The sequence below is a fragment of the Callithrix jacchus genome, chromosome 2 (assembly GCF_049354715.1).
Source record: "Callithrix jacchus isolate 240 chromosome 2, calJac240_pri, whole genome shotgun sequence".
Classification (NCBI taxonomy): Eukaryota; Metazoa; Chordata; class Mammalia; order Primates; family Cebidae; genus Callithrix; species Callithrix jacchus.
Window position 1 is genome coordinate 204,818,751 of NC_133503.1, and position 17,137 is coordinate 204,835,887.

Consider the following 17,137-nt stretch of genomic DNA (forward strand, 5'->3'; position numbering starts at 1 on the left):
ACCAGACAAGGTTGCAGCCCCTCCTTGGTGGGAAGCCACCTGGGAGGGGTTGCGCAGGCGTGGTCCGTGGGCCCCACGTGGAATCTGCCTGGCAGCCGTGTCTGCAGGCCTCAAGGCTCGGCAGGTAGGAGGGCCGCTGCCCTGTGTGACAAGCTTGTGAACTCAACACCGAGGAAACACACCAGCTTCCGTGGCATTCACTTGGGTTCCTTGAGGTCCTCAGGGAGACGGGTCTGGTGCAGCCCAAGGCCCCAGGTCACCCAGCAAGCCCTTGACGGGTGGCCTGGACTGGGCGTGTCTTCAGCCCATTGCCCATCCCACTCTCATGGGGACTACACCCCAGGACATCTCGCTGTGGTTCGGCTCAGCTGCTTTCCTTGACAGCAGTGACTTTTTTAGTGAAAATAGTCAAGACAGTTTCACTGGCAAAGGATGCACCATGCAGCCTGCAGCCACAGGGCCATTTCTCTGGAAGTCTCTGGGTTTTTCTTACGTATCTTTTAAAACTCTGGTTCCAATCATAGCATGTACAGTGGATTAAGGTTTTTTTAATTAAGATTCAAGTTCTTGGTTGAAATAAGTTTATGTCAAAGAAACAAAAATTTCTTGTACACACAGCTTGCTCTGGGACCCGGAGGGAAGTGTCCTCGAGCTGGCGGCACACCGGTCAGCCCTCTGGGACAGGACGCCTGGGTTCACGGCCGCAGGCACCAGGCTTGGGCTCGAGGGTGACTCTGAGATTGCACATGGTGCACTGTGCCCAGCTTCCTGTGGACAGGGTCTGGGCTGTCACACTGGTCGAGGGCACCACACAGCTCAGAAGGAGTGAGGGTCCTGGCCTGGCATTTTTGCCATCTTCAGCTGCTTTTCCCTGAGAGTCTGAGAATTGAGGTCGCACCTGACAGCCTCCGTTCATCCTCAGCTGACGCAGAGTCGCACGAGCCGGTGCCGAACACCACATTCTTGCCATAAGTAAGGAACCGCCTTACAGTTAACTGGAGAGCACGTCTGTTGGAAGGAGTTTAAGTTTGTTACTGAAGCGCTTTGGAGAGCGTCACTATGTTTTGCTGAGTAGGTCGTTCGACGTTCAGTTCCTCAGGAAAAACACTACACGGAGTGTGAAGTATACCTCGCCCGTGCGTTTCCCTTATTCTAGGCTGCTCCTGCGTTTGGTGGATGACTTCTTGTTGGTGACACCTCACCTCAGCCACGCAAAAGCCTTCCTCAGGTGAGGCCCGCGTCGTGCATCCCTGGAGATCTCTGCGGCCCATGGCGTTTGCAGAGCTGAGCACCCCCACCGTGTCCTGCCCCTGGCACCACAGTGTGGTGCTGTCCTGCCACAGCGTGGTCTCTGCCGAGTCCTCCCTTTGTCAGTGCTGGATCCGCAAGAGCAGAGGTGCTTGGCTATGCCCCAGGCCTGGGGGTGCAGGGCCTCCTATGGGAGAGAGCAGGCCCCGGTCCTGCAGAGATGCACACGGGTTACGCACACACCGAGTAGAGGTGGTGACCCCGCTCCTGCTGCTCTTTGGAAAGTCTTCAAGTGTGGTGGTTCCTGGGGCCCCCATGAGACCCCCAGGGTCTGTGTGCGGCCGAGACAGCAGCCTCCTTGGCAGAGTGCGCCCGAGCCTGTGGGGAGCAGGAGCTGCCAGGGAGCTCGCCCGCCGAGTTGGCTGCAGTCATGTTTCTGCCTGGGGTGGTTTGGGATCAGCGGAGAATTCCAACTTGCGGTGCTGTCCTAAAGTGTGGAGATGGCCAGGGGCGGATCTCAGAGTTGACTTTTGTGGCTCAAACTAAAATCAGGCACAGGGAACCTGGCCTTAGCACAGGGGATTGTTGAGAGTGGGCTCCCTGCGTGGCACCCCTCCCCAGAGCCCGTGGTCTTGCTTTAAAGTGCGATGTGACGAGGAACCAGAAACCTCGAAAGCCATAAACAGAACCCTCAGAAAATGTGGCTGCCAGGGGTGGTTTGGGTGCTTGGCTGGGCTGTGTTTGTGAAAACCCATCTGGACCACCCTCCAGGGCTGTTCTGGGTGAGGGGGTGCGCCCCGCGTTCTTCAGCACCAACAGGACCGCAGCCCAGAGCACAGCAGGCTGCACACATTTAAATCCACTAAGATTCACTCGTGACGGACCCAGGTCCCAGGCGACTGAGGGCTCAGGAGTGCTGAGGCTGCTGAGGGGACGGAGCAGATGGGGATGCTGCTGCTCTTGTGGCAGGTTCCTGAGGGTACTGGCCAGGGAGGTGGCTCAGTGTGTACGTTGGGGCCCCACCCAGGGCAGGACTCCCAGGAGAGGAGTCAGCAACCATGTAACAGGCAGGGAACTGGGAAGGCACCAAGGGGACTGAGCAGCTGGCCAAGGTCCCAGGTCCAGGCCACAAAAAGGGCAGTGGGATACCCAGGGCGAGAGCAGAGGCTGCAGGAAGGGCAGGGGACACCTGAGGTCAGAGCAGAGGCCACAGGAAGGGCAGGGGACGCCCAGGTCAGAGCAGAGGCCACAGGAATGGCAGGGGACGCCTGGGGCCAGAGCAGAGGCCGCAGGAATGGCAGGGGACACCTGAGGTCAGAGCAGAGGCCACAGGAATGGCAGGGGACGCCTGGGGCCAGAGCAGAGGCCGCAGGAAGGGCAGGGGACACCTGAGGTCAGAGCAGAGGACGCAGGAAGGGCAGGGGGACACCTGGGGCTAGAACAGAGGCTGCTGGGTACAGGGGGGCTCCCTGAGGTGGGTGGGCAAGGCTCATGACCTGGTGAAGGAATCTCCTTGATGTGAAGCTGGTGATTGGTGTTGCCCAGCTCACAGCGCAGCTGGGTCCCATGCCTGGGCATGAACTCAGAACCCTCCTGTGTCCAAAGCACAGCAGATGCCTTCACACACCCAGGAGAAGACCGGCAGAGTCGCTGAGGAGGAGTGACGCAGTGGGGGGGTTTCTTATTCAGATCTTAAGTCTATGCCAGACCACAGCTGAGTCTTCATGACAGGACTGTGGCCTTGTCATGGGGACACGTGAGATGGACCATCACAGAGGCTGCTGGGGCCACACCTCCCGTCTGAGTCCTGGCTGTCCTGGGTCCAGGCTGGGTTCCTGCGTGCACTTACCTACCTGTCCTGCACAAGAGACAGGGCAAGCACCTTGAAGTCCGGGGCAGGGCTGGGTCTGGGCTCCTCAGAGCTTTGCCAGGCCCAGCACCCCACTCCCCAGCACTGCTCCAGGGTTTTCACAAGGGCGTCAGGGCCCCTCCTGGGTGACATTGCCCCTCTGCTTCAGGACCCTGGTTCAAGGTATCCCTGAGTATGGCTGTGCGGTGAACTTGCGGAAGACGGTGGTGAACTTCCCCTTGGAAGAGGAGGGCTTGGGCAGCGCGGTGTTTGTCCAGCTCCCAGCCCATGGCCTGTTCCCCTGGTGTGGACTGCTGCTGGACACCCGGACCCTGGAGGTGCAGAGCGACTTCTCTAGGTGAGTGTGCCTGGTCGGGAGCAGAGCCTGTGCCCGGCGGGGCAGATGATTCTGCAGGGTGGTCCCGTTTACCGCTGCTTCCATGTGAGGCAGGCACCTGCCAATCCCAAAGGGTCAGGGGCCACAGGGTGCCCCTCCTCCCATCCAGGGCTGAGCAGAAATGTGTCTTTCTCTGGGAGTGAGGGTGCTCACAAAGGGAGCAGTTTTCTGTGCTGTTTTGGTGTAAGGAGATTGTGCACCAGCCCCAGGAGTGCTATGTCCTCCGAGAGCAGTCTGGATTCAAACCCAGAGCTGGTGAGGCCCTGCTGGGCCTGAGTCTCTCCAACCCAGAGACGGTAGGGCCCTGTCGGGTGTGAGTCTCTCCACCAGGAGGACACACACTCTGAGGCTCATCCACAGCCCACAGGATGCCATGAGTTCATGATCATGTGTGACACATCGGGATGGGACTGTTGTGTTTGGGGGTCTCTGTACCAAATGCTGGGGTTCCATTTTCCTTGAGCCCTAGAGTTCATGGCCCCACCTCAGGCTCAGACACAAATGGACTGAAGCTGAACATAGCTACAGAAATCTGTGCTGTCTCTTTTATGAGTAAAAAGAATCAACATTCCAAGCGGGGCACGGTGGCTCATGCCTATAATCCCAGGATTTTGGGATGCTGAGGCAGTTGGATCACTTGAGGCCAGGAGTTTGAGACCAGCCTGGCCAATATCTCTACTAAAAAATAAACAAATTAGCTAGGTGTGGGGGTGCACACCTGTAGTCCCAGCTGTGCAGGAGGCGGAGGCAGGAGAATCACTTGCCTGAGAGGGAGAGGTGCAGTGAACCGAGATCACCCCACTGTACTAGCCTGGGCAGCAGAGTGAGACTGTCTTAAACCAAAAAGTATCAGCATTCCAAATCCGTGGACAGGTGTTTTCTTTATTCTGTCCTCTGTCCTTCAATCAAATTCACTGGTGCTGGGTTAGAGGCCGGAAATGGGGCCACCTTCCTCTAAAAGGCACAGCTTCATGGGAAGAGAAATAAGTAGATGTTTGCTAAACCAGTGGTTTAAACTGGGGTCCAGTCATTCTGAGTTGAACAGTCCAGGTCTGGACTTTGCCTGTTTCCAGAATGCTCCCTGGGGTTTCCTTCATGGGGGGACAGCAGGTACAGACATCCCTCATGATGGGGGAGCGGCAAGTGTAGGTAACCCTTGTGCACGGTGCCCAGCACATCCCTCCTGCAGCCCCCTCCCCACCAGGGTGTGAGTCCCCTGTGCCACCCACAGTCCCTGCCTCCCTTTCCTGACCTCACGTGATCCTGGCCCCCGCTGGCTTTGGGTGATTTTCAGATTTCCTGGGCTCCCAGCACCTCTGCGCCTCTCCCAGGCACCTCTGCAGCGCTGGCCATACCGGTCAGCCGTGAACCATCCACTGCTTATTTTGCTTCCCATGAAACTGGCATTTTGAAGGACAGGCACCCCTGGTTCCAGCCTCTGGCAAACATCCTTGAATGTTATTGAAGGACAAAGGACGGATGAGTGAATCAGGAAAATGAGTCCTCTCTGAGCACACCGGCAAAGCCACAGAGACTGGTACAAGACAGGTGGGCATCAGGGAATCAGATGCGGGTTCAACACCAGAACATTCCATGCTCCCAAAGGCCACTTGGTCAGAGTGCCTGCTTGCAGCTGTGGCCCTGAAAGCTCATCGGTGGAGACAGTGGTTCATCGCGTTCGGGGGGGAACTCAGATCCTCTGTGTCTGGAGCATGCAGCTAAGGCTTGAAGGGCATCTGGGAGAAGAAAACAGGCAAAATGATTGGGAAAAGTGAAAAAGGAAGAGTGGTGAGATGGAAATTTCTTGTCCAGATTTTCATCTCCCAAACCACAGCTCAGGTGACAGAATGTGTGAGAATGAATGGACAGAACTCTCTCCCATAATGTGTGCTAATGTGGAGCGTGGCACAGCTGATGGAGAAAGCATGTGTGTTTAATGTTTTTGTGTGAGAACACTGGAAGCAAGTGAGTTGCGTCTTTCTAACATACACCAGAGCAGATTCGAGGTAGAAGAGGAGCTACATGCAAACAACACTAGCACAGAAACAAAAGACTCAAAGGAAAGGGAGTTGAAGTTTCCCCAGTTTGGTGCTGGGGAAGGACACACAGGGAGGCAGGTGAAGTCAGTGAGGAAACAGGCATTGCTTTCACTGCAGAGAAACTTAACTTGCCTGAGCCACAGTGAAAGTGGCCATTCCCTGGAGCATCTGTGTGTGTGACTTAAGGGACCCTGAAAGGTGCCGCACGCTCATCATCACTTGGTTCTCCTGATGACATGAGACCTAGAGGAGGAAAGGCTTCAGGGGAATGGGTGCCCTCAGTCACCCAGCTGGCAGGGGGTGCACATGATCGCAGCCTGGCCTGCTCCGGGCTCTCATTCTGCCTGAGGACTCCACACAGGTGAGGCCCATAGGCTCGGGGCAAGCCAGAGCCCAAGGTCGTGTTGGGGGCGGCTGTGGAAGAAGAAACAGACATCTGATGCACACTGGGGAAGTCCTACCACCAGCATCAAAGAAATGTGTGTGAATCCAGCAGCGAGACCCGCTCCTCATGCTGGCTCCCTTCCTGGGCTTGCTCAGAGCCACCGTCAGGGTGAGGCAAGCTGGAAGACTTTTCTGGAAAGCCGATTGTTTTCGTGGAAGTCCTTACAGTGTCCTGCTGTGTTTTCCCAGTAATTCCATTTCTGAAGTGACCAGGCATTGTCTCGGGTCTTGTTTGCCGTTTCCAGTGCTCCAGGCAGCAGGATTCACACAACACGTTAGGAACCTGCCCTCGTACAGGGCTAAGCAGGGGTTACGTATCACAGACCTTACTCTGCCATTAAACGTGTTTGAAGAATGTTTAATGGCACGAAACCTTTATTTCAATTTAAGTGCTCAGAGCTGGATGTGAAGGGACACACCCAGGGAGCCTGCTGTGGATGCCACGTGTTTATCTTTGCACACAGATGCACACGGGAGTGAGCGGCGGTGTGGCCGTAGGGGACACCAGTGGATTGCCTCCGTCCCATCCCTCTGGAGACACCCTGCATGTGCCACGTGCACTTGCTGGAGCCCTGTGTAGCTGGTGCTGCCTGGCTCTTCCACCCCTGAGACTCAAACACAGCGAGATTACCCACGCCTGACTCGGTGTTCTCCTGTGAAGGTGCTAAGTCATACTTGAGGGACACCGGGAGCCAGGGCTCCATGGTTTTATTATGTGTTTTTGGCTGGATCATGTGTAGATCTCATGAGGGCAGATGAAGAATGCACGGTCACGTGAGGCTTGGATACACTCAGCACCACTAACCAGGTCCTGGTGGTTTGGTTGTGCAGGGTCCAGATGGGGGTGTAGCAAGTTGCATCTGTGGAGTGGGCACCCAGCCCCCTTGGGCTGCAGTGCACGCCTCAGGCAGGACAAGGAGCGGGAGGAGGAAGGGAGGCTCTTCCCATCAAACTTTGCGAGAGGGGCATGGTGTGGGTTGGGACCTGTGTCTGACATCCCCACTTTGTCTCAGCTATGCCCGGACCTCCATCAGAGCCAGTCTCACCTTCAACCGCAGCTTCAAGGCCGGGAGGAGCATGCGTCGCAAACTCTTTGGGGTCTTGCGGCTGAAGTGTCACAGCCTTTTTCTGGATTTGCAGGTGAGCAGACTGACAGCACAGAGTTCAGAGTTCAGGAGGTGTGTGTGTAACTGCACAAGTGTATGCGCATGCGTGTGGCATGCCTGCAAGTCTGAAGGTGAAAGTGTGGCTGCACATGCGTGCACCTGTGCACATGAGTGTGTGTACATGAATGCATGACAGTGTGTGTACAGGTGTCCAGGGGTGCAGGTGTGAGCATGCATATGCGTACCTGATGTGTGTGTGTGTATGTGTAGCGTGCCTGCAAGGCTGAAGGTGAAGGTGTGGCTGCACATGAGTGCACATATGCACGTGTGCGTGTGTGTGCATGAATGCATGGCGGCATGTGCACAGGTGTGCGAGGTTGCAGGTGTCAGTATGCACATGTGAATGCATGCCTGACGTGTGCATGTGCAGTCGTGTGCATTCATGTGAGGTGCATGTGGGTGTGCAGTAGCAGGCATGCACATATGTGTATCGAGGGCCCCTCATGTTCACCCTGCTTGGTCCTCAGTACCAGCACCCCTCCTGAGACAGGGTCCCAGGTCCTGCTGGGCTGAGGCTCCGAAGCTGCGGCGCTGAGGGCATGGTCCCATCTGGGCGTTTGCATCCACTCCCTCCCTCCTGGTTCCTTCCCGTCCTGGCCGATCTTCGGGCAGGCAGACGCCAGAGTTCTGACCACACACGCTCTACCCCCCCACCCCTACCCTGTGGCTTCCCCTCAGCATGGTTCACAGCTGCCTGGTGAGGGCCAGGCCAGATTTCATCAGGAAGAGTGATGGTTTCTTATCACAGTGATCCCCTTTCTTATTCCATTTGAATGGATGATAAAGCAAGAAGTAAGAACTTAAAATTCCAGAGAGGTTTCTGCCGTTTCTCGCTGTTTCTTGGTGACTCTAGGTGAACAGCCTCCAGACGGTGTGTGCCAACGTCTACAAGACCTTCCTGCTGCAGGCTTACCGGTGAGCCACCAGGGGGCGCGGGCCCAACCTCCAGAGACCCTCCCCACTCTGCTCACCTCTGACGGGTGGGGTAAGGAGTATCTTACCTTTTCAGCAGTGCTGCCTCCTCAGCCTGGTTCTATGTCCGCACGGCTTTGTGTGAAGTGCCCATTCGGTCTCCAAGTAGCGGTAGGAGCTGACGTGGCCCCAGGTGTCCCTCCTGTGCCTGTGCACTGCCCATGGGACCTCATGGAGGCCATCTAGGCAGCAGGGGCATGGGGTAAAGAGACATTAAAGGGGTATCATAGAGGAGGCCCGGAACGCCCCACGTGGGGCCTGGGGTAGTCACTCGATGAGGGCAGCCCTGAGAAGACCGAGGTATGATGGGCCACGGCTGCTTCGAAACACAGAGTCAGGCACGTGGGAGGCCCAGGAACCCTGTTCCTTCGACACAGGAGTGGGAGAACGGAGAGCTGGGCTCCTATTTCACAGCAGTGAGGCTGTGGCAGTCCGGGTGGTGCCACGGACAGCTGACTCAAATCTGCTGGGCTCAGCCTTTTCAGCCATGCCGGCTGCACCCCCACACAGGCCGGGGATGGATGCCTCAACCTCTAGCAGGAGGCGGTTGTTTCTCCCTTTGGAAGAGAGCCCCTGGCCATGCAAGGTATTTCCCTCCTAGGTCAGGAGCGTGGCCCTGTGCTGACCCCAGACCTCGGGTAAAAGCATTCTGGGCCTGGCTTCTCTCATTGCTATGTGGGGAGACTTCCCAGCTCAGTAGAGTTACTGAGAGGCTGAGACCAGAGTGCTGGTTTGACTGGTATGATCTCAGGTTATTCCAAAAGGGGCTCAGGCAGTGAGACCAGGTACGCAGGTGCCCTGATCACACATATGAGCACCTGTGCATGGGTGTCCTGATCGCATGTATGAACACCTGTGACAGGTGTCCTGATCACACACGTATGAACACATGCACAGGTGTCCTGATCACATGCACGTATGAACACCTGTACATGGATGTCCTGATCACACATGTATGAACATGTGCATGGATGTCCTGATCACACATATGGACACACATGTCATCACACACGTATGACATGCGCAGGTTCCCTAATCACAGGCATGTATGAACACATGCACGGGTGCCCTGATCACACCCACGTAGAACACGTGCACGGGTGTCCTGATCACACGCATGTATGAACACCTGTGCACAGGCACCCTGATAACATGCACATATAAACACATGTGCATGGGTGCCCTGATCACATGCACGTATGAGCACGTGCACAGGTGTCCTGATCATACACACATCTGAACACATGCGCGGGTGTCCCGGTCACACGCATGTATGAACACGTGCACAGGCACCCTGGTCACACACATATGAACACGTGCACAGGCATCCTGGTCACACACGTATGAACATGTGCACAGGCACCCTGGTCACACGTATGAACACGTGCACAGGCACCCTGATCACACACATGTATGAGCTCATGCACAGGCACCGAGATCACACATAAGAGCACCTTGCCTGGGTGTCCTGGTCACACGTACGTATGAACATATGCACACACATGTATGAGCACATGTGCACTTGCGCTGTCTGTCGATGCAGTCCTGCCCCGAAGTCCCAGGAAGCTGAGAGGCCAAAGAAGGAGCTGGCAGGCCCAGTGCAGCAGCTCACACTGGTAGTCCCAACACTTTGGGAGGCCAAGGCAAGAGGATGCCTTGAGACCAGCCTGGGCAACGTAGGACCCCATCTCTGTGACAAATCGAAATAAAAGCTGGCTGAGTGTGGTGCTGTGCACCTGTAGTTCCAACTACTTGGGAGGCTGAAGTGGGAGGATTGCTTGAGTCCAGGAGGTAGAGGTGGCAGTGACCTGAGATGACACCACAGTATTCTAGCCTGAGTGACAGAGTGAGACCCTGTCTCAGCAACAACAAAAAAGACTGACAAATGCAGTTTCTTGGAAAAAGACGTGGTAGGGACTTCACCTACACACAGAAGCCAAGTCTGAGTTCCAGTGGCCGTCAGATGAGGTGCTGGATCCCTGCACTGTCAGCCCAGACCCAGGGCCGACGCAGCACTGAGGCGGGCAGCTCAGCAGGGAGGCACAGGTCATTGATTGCGATGACATTGAGGTTGTGTGACTGAGGGCAGGTGTACAGCGAGTTCCTGCTGGTACACAAGAAACTTGATAAACTGGAAGTCTTAGAGGCCTTCCCAGAACAGGGCTTAATCAGAAGCATGGGGGGTTGGCATCCAGCATGGAGCTGATTCAGCCTCCACGTGTGTGTGCATTCATACAGATGGCACACAGAAACGTGCAGTGTACTTGTGCGTGCACTTGGACATGCTGGTACCTGCACACACACACCTCTGCACATGTGTACCGCTGTGCCCATGCCCACACCCCTGGGCTCCGTTTCATTAGGAGGCCTGTCCTCTGACGTGTCCGCTGTCCCCCAGGTTCCATGCGTGTCCCACACCCACACCCCTGGGCTTCGTCTCAGTAGGAGGCCTGTCCTCTGACGTGTCCGCTGTCCCCCAGGTTCCATGTGTGTCCCACACCCACACCCCTGGGCTCCGTCTCAGTAGGAGGCCTGTCCTCTGACGTGTCTGCTGTCCCCCAGGTTCCATGCGTGTCCCACACCCACACCCACACCCCTGGGCTCCGTCTCAGTAGGAGGCCTGTCCTCTGACGTGTCTGCTGTCCCCCAGGTTCCACGCGTGTCCCACACCCACACCCACACCCCTGGGCTCCGTCTCAGTAGGAGGCCTGTCCTCTGACATGTCTGCTGTCCCCCAGGTTCCATGTGTGTCCCATGCTCACACCCTGGGTGCTGTCTCAGTAGGAGGCCTGTCCTCTGACGTGTCTGCTGTCCCCCAGGTTCCACGCGTGTCCCACACCCACATCCTGGGCGCTGTCTCGGGAGGAGGCCTGTCCTCTGATGCTGTCCACCATCCCGCAGGTTCCATGCATGTGTGCTCCAGCTCCCGTTTCACCAGCAAGTATGGAAGAACCCCGCGTTTTTCCTGCACATTATCTCTGACATGGGCTCCCTCTGCTACTCCATTCTGAAAGCCAAGAATGCAGGTATGTGCCTCCGTGTCCAGCCTCCGTGGCAGCAGGGCCTGCCTGCTGCTGTTGGCATATCAGGAGACCGAGTGAATCGGGCTTAGGAAATTCTCACCCCTTTTCACATTGGGAAGCGGTTTAGCCACCAGCAGGCCTGTCTCCTGCCCTCTCATGGGATGGGCAGAGCACCTGATGGAAGGGATGGGAGCTGCTGTCCTTCTCACCTCACTCTGCCTGGGCAAGTCCTGGGGGGCCTGGCCCCTCATATTTCCCCTGTGGTGGGATTTGGAGGGCCCGGCCTCTCCTCTTTGCCCCGTGGTGGGATTTGGGGGACCCGGTCTCTCCTGTTTTCCCCATGGTGGGATTTGGGGGGGTCCTGGCCCCTCCTGTTTGCCCCATGGTGGGATTAGGGGAGATTGGCCTCTCTCTTTGCCCCATGGTGGGATTGGGCTGCCTCCTGTCTGTGGTGCTTAGGGCCCCTGTGCAAACCCAGGCCAAGGGCTTAGGAAAAGGCCGGGCCCAGGCTCCCTGACCTGTCTCAGGAGCAGAGGCCACGCATCACCATCACGGAGCTGCAGGCCCTCGTCTGCCTCGGGACACTTTGTCCAGTGTCAGGGAGGTTTCTGATCCATCTGAAATTCAGTCCACTTCAAACCTGCGGTCCTGAGTTTGACACTTCTACTTGCTGTCATTTCTGTCTTGTGGAAATTTCACTTGGAGAAACTGAAGAAACATTTCAGCTGTGACTCCTGCAGTGCTTGGGCCAGGGCGGCTGGCGACGGAGCCTCCCGTGCCCCCCAGACCTTCGGGGTGGGCAGCGTTTTGGTGTCTCCTAGGAGGGGAGCTGGGCTGGGCCCGTGGACACCTCGGCCTCTGTTTGCTCTCCAGGGATGTCACTGGGAGCCAAGGGCGCCGCTGGCCCACTGCCTGCTGAGGCTGTGTACTGGCTGTGCCACCGAGCCTTCCTGCTCAAGCTGACTCGACACCGTGTCACCTACGCACCGCTCCTGGGGTCACTCAGGACAGGCAAGTGGGGTCGCTCAGGACAGGCAAGTTTGAGGCTCATCCTCAAACGCTGCATGCGGCACACGCAGCCTCAGATGCTGCTGAAATGCAGGCGCCCCCGGGCCGGACCTCAGGGTCCTGGAGCCACGCTGGTGGTCCCATGTGACTAAATGCAGGTGTCCCCAGGCCCAGAGCCCGGCAGGGTCCTCGGCTTCCCAAACCCCGGCCTCCCATCTGTGGGGCGATGCCTTCCCACCCTCGAGAGCCTTCTGACCCTTGACCTGTGTCCTCTCACAGCCTCTTCCCTGGCTGCTGTCCTGATGCCCACATGGGGTCCTGGGCTCCTCAGGTGTTTCTTACGTTCTCTCCTGCCCTACCGCTCCAGCGTCACCCAGCTGCCTGGCAGTCTGCTTGCCCTGGTGGGGGGGTGTCCGTTCCTTTACTGGGGTTCCCACCAGCCAGGGCCACACGGCACTGGGGCCCCGCCTGCCCAGCTATCTGCACGTCCCAGGAGAGCTGGGGGATGTCCCCTCTGGCCTGTCCCAGAACGGAGTCTGACTTTGGCCCCGCAGCCCAGTCGCAGCTGAGGCAGAAGCTCCTGGGGACGACGCTGGCTGCCTTGGAGGCTGTAGCCAGCCCGGCGCTGCCCTCCGACTTCAAGACCATCCTGGACTGATGGCCACCCACCCACAGCAGGGCCGAGGGAGGGCACCGGCAGCCCTGTCGCGCCAGCCTCTACGTCTGAGGGAGGGAGGGACGGCCCATACCCAGGCCAATAGCGCTGGGCCAGCCCCTCAGGTCCCTGGGTTGTGCGGTGCAAGGTGGGGGCCAAAGCGCTCCTTCCTGTGTGGGGGGTCCCCTCCCTGGTGCCTCCAGGAGCAGAGCCTGCCCACCAAGACCCTCTCATTACAGGTGGGGGTGGTCCATCCTTCAGCTGCGCCCATCAGGGGGAGACAGGCTGGAGAAGCAGGTGGTGGGTGCTGAGCCTGTCTGCACACAGCCTGAGGACCATCCTGGTCTGGGGGCCTTTCTCATGTCCCCCAAACAGGCTCTTGGGAGGCCCTCATCCCTGTGCAACCAGCCAGGCTGCAGCAGCCGGGAGCCTCTGGACCCGGGGTGCTGGGCGAGGAATCTTCCTGCTGACCCGCAGCCACCATCACCCAAACCCCATCCAAAGTCCACTCCTGACAGGGCTTTCCCTGAAAGCAGGTCGCCAAGTCAGGCAGTTAAGGCCACGTCCTTTCGTGCCCTGCGCCACCCGTGTCCCCATGCTGGCCCCCAAGCCCTGAGCGTCCGGCCGAGCCCTGAGTGTCCAGTGACTCGCTGTCCTCACTCACCTGAGGCTGGCATTTATCCCCACCCCAGGGCCAGCTCCTCCTCTCCAGGGGCCCAGCTTCCGCTCCCCACACAAACAGTCCCTCAGCAGACTTGCCATTCTCCAGCCCTCACCCTGACCTCTGACCTCCACCCCACCATCCAGGTGGAGACCCTGAGAAGGACCCTGGGAGCTCTGGGAATTCAGGTGACCAAGGGTGTACCCTGCACCTGGACAGGGTCCCCTGTGGGTCACACTGGGGGGCTGTGGGAGTAAAATACTGAATCTATGATTTTTTTTCAGTTTTGAAAAAATTCTAATGTTTGAATCCTAATGCACACTGCGTAGACACCACTGTATGCGTTTACAGAAGCTTCTGTGTGAATGGGGTGATGATCAGTGCAGACCCATGGCCTGGCTGGGCCTGGGAGATTTCTGATGCTGTGAGGCAGGAGGGGAAGGAGGGAAGGGAGAGTAGGGGAGTAGACAGTGGAGCCCCCACCCTGGAAGAGGGAGCAGTAAGTTCAGGCCCAAAGGGCAGCAGAGATGATGGGGGGCCCAGTCGGGGCAGCAGGGATCGTGGGGGACCAGTTAGGGGTGGGGGGGTATGGTGGAGAAGCCTAGCTGGGCACTGCCCTCCCCCGCCAGCCTGCAGCAGTGACTTCAGACATGCTTCCCCGGGGCACACCCTCTGGGCCATCAGCATTCAAGGAGGCAGGGGCATGACACCATCCTTTATAAAATCCAAGTTTCCTCCTCCTGAGCCCCCCAACTCAGGTTGAAAGTCACATTGCCCCTCTGGCCATTCTCTTCTGAGTGGACCAGGTGAGTCTGTCTCTGAAGGGCTGGTAGTGGGGCAGTGGAGGGTGTGGACCCGAGGCTTCCAGGTGGGGCTGGTGATGAGTCCTCTTCCTCTGCCTGCCAGACTTCTTATCTCCCCCGGCGGGTGCCAGGCACACAGTGGTGCTGGACACATGTCCTTCAGCAGGCAGAAGGAACTGGAAGGATTGTGGAGAACGGGAGGGGCAGTTCAGAGGGATATGATCTTGGGGTGAAGAAACAGCCTGTCCTCAGAAGTCAGCTTGGGCTACGTGACACGAAGGCCCTGTGTAAGCGACTCCGGAGCCTTCCAGCAGGTCCGGGTGGGGCCTTACTGTGTGGCTGGGTCCTTCTGAGTGCACCTTGGACAGGGCTTCTGGTGTGAGCGCAGCCCAAACGTGCCTGGTGTCGGGTGGGGGCTCATGGCCGCTGGATATGGCTGCATTTATTGCGGCTACTTCGAGGAATGTCCATGACTGAACCTAATGTGTTTATGGTGGGCCCAAGTCCATGGAGCGTGTCGTAAACACACACTGGCGCCTGGAGCCTGAGGAAGGAGGGGCCCTTGGCAGCCGGCCTGGCGGCGCCTTTGCCCTGCAAACCGGAAGGGAGTGGCCCCGGGCCCTGTGGGCTGCCGACCTCAGTGGGAGGTTGGCTAGAACAGGGCGGGGCCTCCCGGGAGCAGAGGCCGCTGCTCGGCACACGTGGGCTTGAATCACAGCGCGCAGGTCAGGCCGCTGTTCAGCTCTCAGTCCTCTGTGAAGCTCCACGATCCCTTCCGCCAGGTGCTTTTTGTTGAAATTCTCTCAGGATCACATGTATTTTTGCTGGAGTATTAGACTCTTGAAAAAGGTGTTTGCTTTGATATGGCTTAACTCACCAAGCACCCCCTTTTTGACTTATCTCTTACTATTAGAGATGGATCCACTCTGCTGTCACCCAGGATGTGGTGCAGTGGCACGATCATGGCTCACTGCAGCCACAACCCCTCAGGCTCAAGTGACCCTCCCGCCTCAGCTTCCCAAAGTGCTGGGGTTACAGGTATGAGCCACCGCCCTTGCCTGGCACTTTTGAAAACCACTGTGTGGGCTGGGCACAGTAGCTCATGCCTGTAATCCCAGCTCTTTGGGAGGTCCAGTTGGGCAGATTGCCTTAGCTCAGGAGTTCAAGACCAGCCTGGGCAACACGGTGAAACCCCATCTCTACTAAAATACAAAAAATTAGCCGGGAGTGGTGGTATGTGCCTGTAGTCCTAGCTACTCGGGAGGCTGAGGCAGGAGAATTGCAAGAACCTGGGAGGCAGAGGTTATAGTGAGCCGAGATCGTGCCACTGCACTCCAGCCTGGGCAACAGAGTGAGACTCCATCTCAAAAAGAAAAAACCACTGTGGTAAGGGCGGGCATAGGGGCCTTGGTGACACCTGTCATCCCAGTAGTTTGGAAAACCAAGGCAGAAGGATTGTCTGAAGCCAGGAGTTTGAGACCAGCGTGGGCAACATCGGGAGACCCCATCTCTACAAAAAATTAGCCCAGCATGGTGTCCAGCAGCTGTAGTCCCAGCTGCTTGGGAGGCTGAGGTGAGAGGATCACTTGAGCCCAGGGGGCTGTGCCTGCACTGAGCTGTGATTGTGCCATTTCACTCCAGCCTGGGTGACAGAGCGAGACCCTGTCTAAAAAAATAAGAGAAAGAAGCCCGCTGTGTAGGCTGTCAAATCTCAAGGCACAAAGAAAAGAAAAAGCCCAGCTCTTCGGACTTCTTTAGGCCTGAACTTCGTCCAAAGCAGCTTCCTTCCAGGTGCCTTCCACAGACAAGCGTATATGGAGCAAGCGATTCAAAGCAGGAAGGGAGGAGAAGCAGGCAGGGTGGGAGCTGTGGCTGATGCCAGCCAGCCCCACACTCCTGCTGGTCCTGCACCCGCCACCGTTACCCTCTGTGTGGTTGGTGCCAGGTTGGTCATGGAGAGGCCCTACTTTAAAAAGCTGAGCAGTGCAGGGGGAGAGAGTCCTATGGATCCTGTGAACTCCTGGGTCCAGCAGGGCCTGAAGCTCACCCTGGACTGGGCCAGTTCTGAGAGCTGGTGAAGGCCATTAGGTGTGAGTTTGGTTTGTGTCAGTTACAATGGAAGAGGCCAGCTGGTAGGCCCAAGGCAAGGAGTTGTGGCAAGATTGTGAAGCTGGGTTGAGGGATGCCAGGCTCCTCTGCAGCAGTCCCACCTCACAGTGGATGGACTCCCTTTGTGACAAATTCATCCTCAAGTCCTCTACCTTGCCATGGGTGTGGGGGCATCACAAGTGCAGGGCGGAGGAATGAAGTGCAGCTGCCCCCTGCTGTGGGCTCAGGACGCACTTGGGTGGGCAGCTCTCCCTTGCCATGTTCTCAGGACACACAGGTGGGCAGCTCTCCCCTCCGTGGGCTCAGGACACACTTGGGTGGGCAGCTCTCCCCTCCGTGGGCTCAGGATGCACTTGGGTGGGCAGCTCTCCCCTGCCATGTTCTCAGGACACACAGGTGGGCAGCTCTCCCCTCCGTGGGCTCAGGACACACTTGGGTGGGCAGCTCTCCCCTCCGTGGGCTCAGGACACACTTGGGTGGGCAGCTCTCCCCTCCGTGGGCTCAGGACACACTTGGGTGGGCAGCTCTCCCCTCCGTGGGCTCAGGACGCACTTGGGTGGGCAGCTCTCTCCTCTGTGGGCTCAGGACGCACTTGGGTGGGCAGCTCTCCCCTGCTGTGGGCTCAGGACTTGTGGGTGGGCAGCTCTCCCCTGCCGTGGGCTCAGGACGCTTGTGGGTGGGGTGCACTCATTAGCGTTAATTACATGTTTAGCACTCAATTTCTGTGGGTGGGCAGCGGTCCACATGCTTTTGTTTACTCTGG

The 17,137-nt window shown here is 57.7% G+C and overlaps 1 protein-coding gene across 4 annotated transcripts in view; it reads left to right on the forward strand.

Moving 5' to 3' along the window:
* The window catches only part of TERT (telomerase reverse transcriptase), a 37,908-nt gene extending 24,112 nt beyond the window's left edge, over nucleotides 1–13,796 (forward strand). The window contains exons 10-16 of one of the 4 annotated variants that reach the window (XM_035291815.3): nucleotides 1,157–1,228; nucleotides 3,267–3,455; nucleotides 6,991–7,117; nucleotides 7,997–8,058; nucleotides 11,017–11,141; nucleotides 12,012–12,149; nucleotides 12,701–13,796. In XM_035291815.3, the coding sequence (XP_035147706.3) occupies nucleotides 1,157–1,228; nucleotides 3,267–3,455; nucleotides 6,991–7,117; nucleotides 7,997–8,058; nucleotides 11,017–11,141; nucleotides 12,012–12,149; nucleotides 12,701–12,804 (817 nt within the window). In that variant the 3' untranslated portion in view covers nucleotides 12,805–13,796. Of the gene's footprint in view, nucleotides 1–618; nucleotides 1,229–3,266; nucleotides 3,456–6,441; nucleotides 6,965–6,990; nucleotides 7,118–7,996; nucleotides 8,059–11,016; nucleotides 11,142–12,011 lie in introns of those variants that run through there. The other 3 variants (XM_078365952.1, XM_035291816.3, XR_013532715.1) reach the window with 3 other exon arrangements.
* Nucleotides 13,797–17,137: the final 3,341 nt, after the last annotated feature.